The sequence below is a fragment of the Halyomorpha halys genome, unplaced genomic scaffold, assembly GCF_000696795.3.
Source record: "Halyomorpha halys isolate HHAL.00 unplaced genomic scaffold, Hhal_1.1 Scaffold878.1, whole genome shotgun sequence".
Classification (NCBI taxonomy): Eukaryota; Metazoa; Arthropoda; class Insecta; order Hemiptera; family Pentatomidae; genus Halyomorpha; species Halyomorpha halys.
The window spans coordinates 30,150-41,654 of NW_027116610.1; the positions used below are offsets into that span (position 1 = coordinate 30,150).

The following is an 11,505-nucleotide window of genomic DNA, read 5'->3' on the forward strand; positions in this document are numbered from 1 at the left end:
CAATAGTTGAATTGCAGAAGATTAACCGCAAGCTGTATCATGCGCTCACCACGTGGTCCTTCCCCCTCCCTCTTCCTATCCTCAGAACCCTCGGAAGAAAGAGAAAGGAATCAGGGGAAGGAAAAAAAAAAGCGTGCGGCAACAAGAAAAAGGATAGAGAGAAGGCCAACCCTGAACCGGAGGCGGTAGGACAACATGACCTGCCCCCACTACTGCCAACATGACCCGCCCCCACCACCTCCAGCATGACCACCCCCTCCCCTCCCTTCAACTCGCGAGCCGGCTTCTCAGTTGTCAGTGAACCTTCAACATGTCTTCTTCAGGCAGGAAACACAGGCAAGAATCGGCCCCCCTACATAAGCCAAGTGTAAGTAATTTTTTTTCTATTTCTAATAATGTAAGTAAACAAAACAATAGTATAATTTATTATTTATTTTATTAAAAAAAATAAATAAAACAAGTTGCCAAAATAATTTTTTTTATTTTTTAATCTGCTTTTATTATTTAATTCAGCACAATAGGTTATTTCTTTTATTTATTAAAATATTTTTAATCTTCTAATTGTTTATAATATATAAATTAAAGAAATGATTCATTATAAAATTATCCGATTGCTGCAATAAATAAGAAAGAAAACATTATAAATAATAAACAATATTTTTTTTATGATTATAAGTATTATATTTTGAGTTTTTTTTTCTGATTTAAAAGTATAACAATAAGTAAAAGAAAACACATACACATATTTTTTTTCTTTATTTTGTACAATTGTTGAGGCTCTTTCCACAAAAAAACCACTTCCCTCATTCGGGTCATTATCTCTCTGTACTTTATATTCAAAATTTAACATATTTGTTTTAAGAAAAATATTAAACTTTTGCTTTGGTTTTTAAATTGAATGATACAAGTCATGATTTTGTTCATTGAAATTATGAAACATTTCCTTAAAAACCGATTTCTGTTTGCTACTAGACGGCTATATTATGATTTTAAGTAAAAACATAATTGTTTGTACTGAGGTAGGTACACTTTTTCACCGAAAGATTCTGATGTGAAAGATCCTTACAAAATTCAAAGCAGACTTTCTCTTCCTTTTTAGTTCTTAATTATTTTCTTCTTATTATTTATTTACGGTTTTTTTTTATTTTATATTATGTTTTTATTTGATATTTTTTTAAATTTGTGTACTGCATAAAACATTTCATATATTTCATTAAATATAAAAATCATGACTTTAAGAATCATTGATTGTATTTTTTTGTGTATATATTCTTACAGATTTCATACTTAGTTCGCGATATTTTTTTTGTATACAACCAGTAATTTAAAATTTATAAATATACCATTTTATAAACATTTAAAACGTTTTCTGGATAACGTTCAGAATTGTCCTCTTATTTTCGGAAGGGAAGACGAAATGTTTCAGTTGTTAAAACTGCCGGTGAACAGTTCGGCCAACTTTGTACTTGTATTATGTAACTGGATGCAATGCGATTTTAGATTATCGTACAGTGCTTTATTTATGAGTATTAATGCTGAAAATTATTAATTGAATATATTGAATCGTAAAGATATCAATTCAGAACAGAAGAAGATATTTTTTAATTCATTTTCCATTAAAGAATGATATTTCGCTACCATTATTGAGAATGAGCGATTTCAAGCCCTCACAATGTTTACCGTTTTATATAACAATGAACAATGAAGTACTATTCAAGTAAATGGAATGCAGTATTGCTATTCTTTTTTTTCTTCTTTTTTTCTTTTTTATAACTCCTTACTATGGGAAATAATGATTAGATGATGGATCTTTTGTTCTTTTGAGAAGAATAGACTGATTGTCAATAATTTAGCTTCAGTAAACAAACATAAACGCTGCCAATTAAAAAGAGAAACCTAATAAAAATAATTTAATTAGTTAATGAGAGGGAGAAAAAAAAAAAACTTGGTTCTATTTATTTATCCTAATTCATCCCTTATACGGGTTGTTTACTGGATAGTTCAGCCGTTTTACTCACAAGGAAATTTTGTGAAATTTGTCTCTTTGATCTGTAATGAGCTATTTGACAAATAATAATAATTTCATTTTCGGTTAATTTAGGTCGATTGAATGAAGTTATATTATATTTGTTATATATTAAGTTAGTTAGGTACATAAATTAAAAAGATCTAAGAGTAAGAATGCTATACGAGTTCAAATATTTATTAATTGTAAATCGTAATAAAGTATTCTTTGTACTTTGTAACGGAGTACTGTTACTGGACCAACGGTTGTACGCATGCTCGACCACCAGAGTTTTCCCCAATAATGGGTACACACTTTATGAGGCTTAATTACATGTCTTCTTATTATCGTAATGTTTCAATTTCTTTATTAACAGTGTATTATGATGTTGTTGTTTTTATAAAGCTTGAGTTCAAAATTATATTGTTTTTTATTACACTCAGTCGTTTAATATTGGCTCGCTATAATTGAGAAATCAGTGAGCAAGTTTAACAATAGGTTGGGTAATGTTTGCTTTCTTTGTTGTTTGCCTTCAAAGCGAAATTCTATATTTTTATTTGACATTTCATTGTTAGGAACGCTAATTGATCAAATAACTGTTTTCATTTCGTTCTTTATTAAATACGTGAGATTCTGATATTTTATAGTTATAGAATAGGGAAAGAATAAAAATACAATGAAAGTAGATACCTAGATAAGTTATCGGTTCTTGGAAGATAATTTTCTACCTGTTAGTGATATCAGTTCTGACTATTGGTACCGAGATATCGCGAGTTATCGGTGATGACTAAAGAAATATGAAGTAATTTTCCTTATCTCTACAGAGTTTATGTGGCTCCATAAAAAAAAAAAATAATAAAAAATAAATAAATGAGAAGAAAATGTTAGTAAACGTATAGACCTATTAAAAGCTGCTGACTAGATAGTGACTGAGGTCTCCTGAGTTTATTAATAGTGTCCTAGGTCTGATTTTTAACCTCTTATTTAAAAGGATAATTTTACTATATCTTTATTTCTGTTTGAGAGAAAACTTTGCAATCATAAATAATACAATCAGCCCCACTCTAAGGGCCTTTATCCTTCATCCCGTATGTAAATTTTGAATACTTATAATTATTAAAATAAGTAGAATATGAGTTTATCTTAAAAAAAAAAAAATAATTCATAGATGAATCTGGTCATGACGAAATACGTAAACAACCAAGACTTAGAGTTGATTAAGTAAAATAAGATAAATCATTGGGAAAAAAATGATCTTATTCCAGTTTAGTTTTATAAAAATATTCGTAATAAAAAATAATAAATTTCATTAATCGTCCGCAACGAACCATTCCCAAAATAAGGAATAGCTCTCTCCGATACATTGAATATGATGGAATAGCATTTGAATATTAATGAAATAAAAACATAAATGAATCAATTATAAAAAAAAAAATAATAATAATTTAAACTCAATTGAATAAATGAAAATATTACTTTTAAATATGCACATGAATTATAATGTTTTCCCTAAATAAATTGTTTTCAATAAATTAAATTGTATTCTTTGAAATACGTACAATATCTTGAATTATCTGCTAATTATGTATTACATTAAATGTTCATATTTTTAAGATATCAAACTGAGTTGACACATTTAAATATCTTTAATTATAATTTTATAATATTTAATTATTGATTTAACTTCGTGAAAATGTTTAAAACGTTTTATTGTTATGATTATACTTTTAATGGGGGAAAATATCGTAAAGGGAAAAAAATATGTTTTTAAAGATGATATATTTATATTACATACGATATAACTTGAATTTTCTCCTTTTTATTTTTTCCTTATTTGGTCGATGCATTTATATTTCAAAACAAAATGAATAAAAGAGTGTTAAAAATTATCATTTTCCATAATTTATATGACAAGTGATGGACAGTCTTGCTAATGTATGGAAAATTATGTATTCGTTTATATGCGCCTTACATAAAGGAGTTTCCAGGTTATTTATAGTGAAGAGATAAATCCATTCAACAAATAACTTTTTTTTTCTGTAATATTTATAATTCATAAATTAATTTTTTAAATGTAATTATTATTCTTTTTGAATAAAACTGGTTTTATATATTATATGGGTCAGGCAGTTTCATTGAAAAATTGAAGTTTAAGTAGTTTGGTGTTTCACATACATTCACTGATATTATTACTATGTATAACAAAAAATTAAAGCTTATATTACTCTGTTCTTTTTTTGCTCTTATAAGTTCTGCAAAATTCTAAAAGTATAAAATGAGTCTATCCACGACCTCTAAATAATGATATAAATTTTCATTTTTCCGGTCCTCCGCAAAATAAATGCGGGGGAAATTCCATGGGAATGGAACTCGAAACGTTGTGAACTAGACCCCCGATGTGGTAACCCCTAACACCAATGTACTCGTTCAGTACGTTTCTCTGGTATTACTTGCTTATTATTCTAATTCAACAGGCCAATAAATTATAAACTCAATAAATCGTTGAATGGTCCAATTTTAATCACTTCCACGTAACTAAAAAAAAGAAAAATAGGAATACCAGATAAATTACTTTAGTTGAAACTAGAATGTTTCATATTTTAATCGAAATCTACTACTTGCGTTTTCTCCATTTATTTTAATATAATATAATTAATTTAATTTAATATAAATTTTACTCCAAAACTAAGCGCCTGGCCCATACTTCTTGCTTGTTCTTAAAGCCGATTAAGTTTTGAGTAATTTGAAACCAAAATGAACTATTTAGGACTGTTGCTTTCTAAGGCACAAACAGCTCTTAAAACCGTTTTCCTAAAAAAATTTTAAAGTCTTAAAAATAAAAGTAAATTTGATTATATATAAGAAGATTGTCAGGGTTGTGATAAAAAAGATAACAAATAGTATATTTTACGTATTTTTTAAAATTTTTCCTCTTGCCATTGTTTCTTATTTTTTATTCTTATAATTGTGTATTCAAGTTTATTTTATACTGATACTATTTTATGTCTTCATTCCTTTTATTTATATGTAATTTCTTATCACTTATTTGTCAATATCTTTGATTATCTGGAATTTTTAAGAAAGCTATTACACCAAAACATTCTCTTGTAGGCTAAAATTAAACATAATCAAATTTATGTATGTATATATAGTTGACCGTAAAAATTTAAATATAAGAAGATGGTCTGGTTCAAATTCCAGTTTTCAATTTTTTTTTTTTAATGTTAACTATTTTAAGAGAACCGTCGTACCTAAAGATTTTTTCATAGGTTAAACTAAAATCTAATTAAATTTACTTCAATTTTCTTATAAATGACTCTACTCTTAGAACGAACTTTCTGACCATATTTCATGAAATAAAATAAAAATTAAGACAATTTTTGACTTTTTGAGGAAAGCGATACATGTTTGAAGTACTACTGTCTTCAAAGTTTTTAGTCGTAAATAGCTCATTTTGGTTCAAATTGTAGTTAATTTTCTCGGCTTTTAGAACGCTGTAACATAAACTATTCCTTAAGGGGCGTAATATCAGAGTTATTTAGTAACAATTGGAAAAAGTGCATTCGCTTAAAATGTGAAATATTGTCCTAGTTTCTGCAAAAGCATTTTCTATAAGTAACTAATGAATGTTTAGGTGTATAGAATTCAGTGTTCTGAATATAAACTGAAACAAAATCTTTTGGTTGATTAGTGTTGTTCAAATGCTTCAATAAAAAATTGCAACTAATCACGTATTGTTTTCAATAATGTTTGTATTTTAAATTACAAAGATTGCTTGCTTAAAAATTACATTATTTAACACTACTAGTAAAGAGATTTTATTTAAATATATATATGTATACTTACATAAAAGTGAAGTATGTGAAATGATGAAGATATAGTGGTGCTGAACGTTAACTCCTGCTCAACAACGAAATTATTGCTGAGGCTATAGGTCCAGGAGCGGGCACCGATGCCAGCCTTCCGAATATAAATTAGTCGACGTCTGTGTCTGTTCTTATGCTGATCTGAAACGAACCTCGTTATTTTAGTCGCGTTGTTTTAGAGTTTAGTCGGCCCACCCAATTATTGTAGTAAAATTCATTATTAAATTTAAATTTTCGCGAGGACAATATATATTAATGTACTTTCATAAAACAAATCCATCTCAATATTGTGAAATAACTTTCTTAACAATTTACCACAGTATTATTATTACTAACTATTGCTGGTTAATTTGAAATTAAAATTGGAAACAATAAAAAAAAAAAAAATGAGCTCTTGTTATTTATAATGCGACGATTCATGACTAAAAAAAATTTAAATTGTATTCTCTTCGTGATTGATGATCATAAAGTAAATTATTTATTTGTAGATTACAGTTTTATTGCACAACGATTCACAAGAGGCGGTATATCATGATAAGTCTCATTTTTGTTATATTTAGATAGTTAACCTAATTGAGTTTTCTTGTATCACCTTGAGTGTATTTACAGTCTGAATGCTAAAATGTTCTTTACAGTGTTTTAGCTACAATTTTTTTTTTAAAAGTAAGTTCTCAACTACTCTGATTGGTTTTCATGATAAGTATTTATATAATTCTACATTCTTAATTCTCACTAACAAAGCCTTCTTGAAGGCTTGACATTCTGGCCGAAAGATTCGCACTAATAAATGAGGTTTTACTTATCTATATCACTGACCGCACCCCCTCCCCTCCCAACTATATTCTCCTTTTTTTATAGGTATCCACGGTCAACTATTAACTCATCATTATGACCCCTTATCAATTTTATCAAATGCCTTCCTGTTTTTAAAGGGGGGGGGGTGATCGACTAATAAGCCGCATTGTTGCAAAGTCTATCGAACATTAACTCGATAGTAAAGATGCGGAGGCATTAAAAGCAGCGGTCGTCTGCAGAGTAAAGAGGAGTATCCTGTCAGATTCAAGCAGATGGGGTGACTCGCTGGATCGTGACTAAGGCAAGATTGAAGAAGGCGTTTATATTTATGATAATTAAGGAGACAAAGAAACCAAGACAGTCTGATGGGCAGTATGCCGCTGAACTCATGGCACATTACAACAGAATCGCCGATAAACTCAGCGAGATGATGGAGACCATCCAGGTACCGGGTCGGATGCAATTTCTATCCAACTAAAGATTCAGTTGGCAAAAGAACTGGGAATGAAGGAGGGAATGCCGAGAGAACGCTCCTTCGTTGAGTGCGCTCAGGAACGTTATAGACGCCAGCGCCTGTGAGAAAGAGTCACGAATGGACGAGAGTTGCTTACAATCGACCAATGACTAATCCAGTTCCATGAAGAAGAAATGAAAACCGTTATATTGGAAAGGATGAGTTTCAACCACCGAAAGGAGGTATATGAAATCAAGAAGCAGCGGGCGCCGTGAGGACAGAAAATGCCCATGGTTGCGGGTCCTACTTGTCCTACTTAGGACACTTAGTACCCCACTGTCCACGCACAAGGTGTTTTGCATACGGAAACAAGGGGCACATAGCCAAACAGTACCCATACATATACCGAAGAAGAGATGTGGGCCGGAGCGAACCAATGGAAATCAACGCCCAACAGATAGAGAAGCAATCAGAGGTTGAGTAGATCAACTGGTGAATCGACGGAAGCATCGGGAACGTCAGAGACCGAAGAAGAAGCTGAGTGTCGGTATGTGGTATAGGGGCGACCGTACACTGTTGAATTATAACGTTGGAGAAGAGGGGTAGTCTGCCTATAATAGAGATAGCAGGAGTGAGGTGCCTGGTGGACAATGGCAGTTCTAGCACCATCATGTGTCAATAAGCCCTAGAAAAGCTGTGTTGTGGAGAGAACACACAGATTAACGAATGTCAGTGTAAACTAATCACCCTGGGTGGCCCTTGTAAGGTAGAGGGAGAGGTGCAGATAGAGCTGACTAGGTAGGGATTTAGTAAGGAAAACTTGCTGGTACATATTGTAAGAAGTATGCCAAGGGGATACAAAGTAATTGTTGGCATATATAATATATCGAAAATGACTATTCATATTTATTCCAAAAATGGAATAATTTGTGTTCATGTAGAAAGAAAAAAAATGTATCTTAAAAATAAAAAATTACCACCTATATTTTACGTTTTAAACATCAAGGAATAAATCTTTTTCCAAATCCATGTAACGAGTAAACCGGAGGATTTAGCGGTAGAGTTGGATATAAGTGTTAAGGAGTAGTAGTCTAGTAAAATAGCAAGTAAATTTAGGAGTAATCGTAAATTAATATCTTTCTGTGGATTCTAATCTGAAACTATTTGCAAAAGAACATCGTAAAAACTTTACCACTCCCTGAGGGTGGGTAGGCCTAATATGCCAGTTTTTCCAAAATGGCCGCCGTATACATTTAAGTTTATAGCCAATAACCCAAAAGGTATTAAAAGTAGCTTGAATTGGTAACTTAGACAACTTTAAAGGATTAAATTGCGAAAATTGTGATTTATAATAAGATATCTATGGAAATGTATTTCATCTTCAATTTTGATGATGTAAACGTAATTAAACAGCACAGTGTCTAGTGACAGTGCATTTTTGTTTACACCTAAAAAACTATTTACAACGAAAATATTTTATTGGGTTACTTATTTACAGAAGTAAACAGCTTACCCATTAAACGTTTTTGCTTTTGTTGATTTGTTTATGTACACCATGTTCATAAAAAAGATACGTATTTTTTAAATTTCTTTTTGAAAGAATTTTTTCAATTCAGCTTATGCTCATTTCCTGTTAAAAATTAATTCAAATTTTTACCTAGACTATAAATACGGAAATGTAAATATCCTAGAACAGTAGTTTTTGAATTAGTCTAGGCCAAAACATCGGAGGTTGAATAATTTTTATAATAATAAAAATACTAAAATTTTCTATCATTTTTTATATTATCTTGATTACTACCGAGCTTACGATAAACTTTAAATTCTGTTCTTAGAGTAGATTAACTTTTCTAATATATGAGCCCTAATCAAACTCATTACGTGCAATATTTTTCGAGATAAAGTTTTTCAAACACCTATATATTTTTTTCAAATAACGTAAACCAAACATTAGTGAATATTTTTTGGCAAATACCATGAAAACTACTATTCTTGGAAAAATAATCACCAAAAGCTATTTTATGGTACGTTCAACGACTTTCATATAGAGTCCTAACGAAACCTTTTTTGTTCAATATTTCGCAAGATATAGTTTTTCAAACATCGAACTAAACATTAATGAGTTATTACATTACTTGGTGAAATGTATTTAATCATAGGTGTGTTTATTTTTACAGAGTAGCTTATAATTATTATTACACAATTTTGGCGTTTAGCTGCTTATATTGAAAACGAGTCATATTTTGACACAAGTTGGATATCTTCGGAACTATTTGCTGTAGAAATGTCTATTATGGTTCAATCTGAAGCTAGTTAAATATGACATATATAATAAATATTTTCTTAAGTAGAGCAGTTTCCATGATATTTGCTAATATAAATTTACATGTTATTAATTTCTCCTTATTAGTTTCAAATATTGTAGTAAGAAAAACTGTACCTAGGAAAATATAGAACGTAAAGTGTTCTATTAGCACTCTAATTGAAGCTCGTTAAATATTTTATATATATGCGAGTATATATAAAGTATATAAGTATGTGAAATATATAAAGTAGTCCTTGATGATTATTTTCCTAAGAATAGTAATTTCCATTATATTTTTCGAAATAAGTTCACAAAATGATTTTTTCTCGTTTTTGGAATTTGAAATTTATTTTGGATTTATTTGTTTATGGAATTTGGAATTTGAATTTTTTTTTGGATTTGGAAATTTATCCAGGGAATTGGTAGGCATAATGAACTGTAGTAGGGCAAAAATTGAAGGTCGTTAAATTTACTATTAATTAGTTTAAAGTGATATTTCAGCAACGTGCAATACTTTAGGAGTTGCTGGCAATAAACCTAAATATATACGCGGCCATTTTTTAAAGTCTGCAATGTTAGGGCTACGGACCTCTGGTTTTTTTCCATCGCATTTTTCGAATATTTTTACGTATTAATCCGTTGACAGAAGTTAGGTTACACTAGGAACCCCCAAAGTTTAAACTATTTTTACTGGACTATAGTCTATTTTCACTATCACGCTTATATTTTAAAAACGGTTCATAAATTTTATTTTCAATGTTAATAATTTACTTTGAAATAGAGACAATTTTACAGTTAAAACAGGAAAAATATTCTTTCCATGGCAGTTATTAGTTATGTTATTTATCATAATGTGGTTAATATTACTGAAAAACGTACTGAGCATGACTGAGTGTGCAAGTCTTATTAATTGTCTATGTTGATTCCGTTTGGTAATTAGTTTAAAACATATACCTTCATATCACGTATGGTTCATTATTTTGATTATCATGAATTATTATTATGTGCTTATTAAAATGACTAAATTCTCTGAATTTATATATTTCACTTTTAATAACTTCAATACAGTATTGAATATTGTTCTTCACTTTAGTGATATTTTTTGTGAGAGACGTGTGTAGATGCCATCATCTTCTACAAAGCCTTTTTCATTCCTTACTCGTCCAAGGGCGCTTGATAGTAAATATTTGTAAGCTTTCCGGCTAACATATTGCAAACAGCTGTACTCTGTATTTCTTTGCAGGTTAGAAATAACATTCTGAACGTTCAAAAATGGTAATAATGTTATTTCCCATTATGTTCATATATTTATTTATGTCCTCGTCCTGTAAATATAGTATATGCAATTTTTTTACATTGACTTCAACGTTTCGTTCATTAAATAATAGAATCGTTTAGGTGTGGAACAATTCGACCGTAGCCTGGGAACTGATGGGTAGCTGAGTCATCTGTAAGGTGCGCCCATTCTTCACGGAGTTGCGAAATTTTTTTTGTTTAGCGAGTCCGATTTTGCAAATAGTCTGGTGTAGATGAATGTATAATATTTATTTCTGGAGTTGATTTAATATGTTATTACGCTGAGTTTATTCAATAATAGTTATTACATGCACTAATTTGAAATAATATTAATTATAATGTTGCATATTCTTTATTAATATGCATATTAATTATATTGCATAAAAGATCAGTGTCAAGCATTGTCCCAAAATATTTCATGTATTTCTCGGATGGTATAATAGTCTCATAGAAGATTATGTTCTGGCAAAGTGCAGGCCGTCTTTTAGTGAACATAACTGCTTTAGTTTTTAGATATATGATTCCCATTTTTTGAAAGTAGATAAAAGATTTCATGAATGCTGTTCTTAATGTATTGAGTAAGGTATCTTTACGGTAAGAGGGTGATAAGAACACTGTATTATTAGAAAAGAAACTTTGCTAGCAATTTTATAAAATTTATTGTTGTACAGATTAAATAGTGTAGGATTTAAACATAATCCTTGTGAGAGACCAATACCATTTTCCCAATTACATGTTCGTTGCTTTCTTTCTGATATGAATATTCATTCTTTATATATAAAGA

General features: G+C 29.9%; 1 protein-coding gene across 2 annotated transcripts in view; it reads left to right on the forward strand.

Annotated features, from left to right (window-relative positions):
* Window positions 1-223: 223 nt before the first annotated feature.
* LOC106686805 (proton-coupled amino acid transporter-like protein pathetic) overlaps window positions 224-11,505 on the forward strand; it is a 125,536-nt gene continuing 114,254 nt past the window's right edge. The window contains exon 1 of one of the 2 annotated variants that reach the window (XM_014430334.3): window positions 224-367. In XM_014430334.3, coding sequence (XP_014285820.1) covers window positions 311-367 — 57 coding nt within the window. In that variant the 5' untranslated portion in view covers window positions 224-310. The remainder of the gene's footprint in view (window positions 368-11,505) is intronic. The other variant, XM_014430332.3, reaches the window with a different exon arrangement.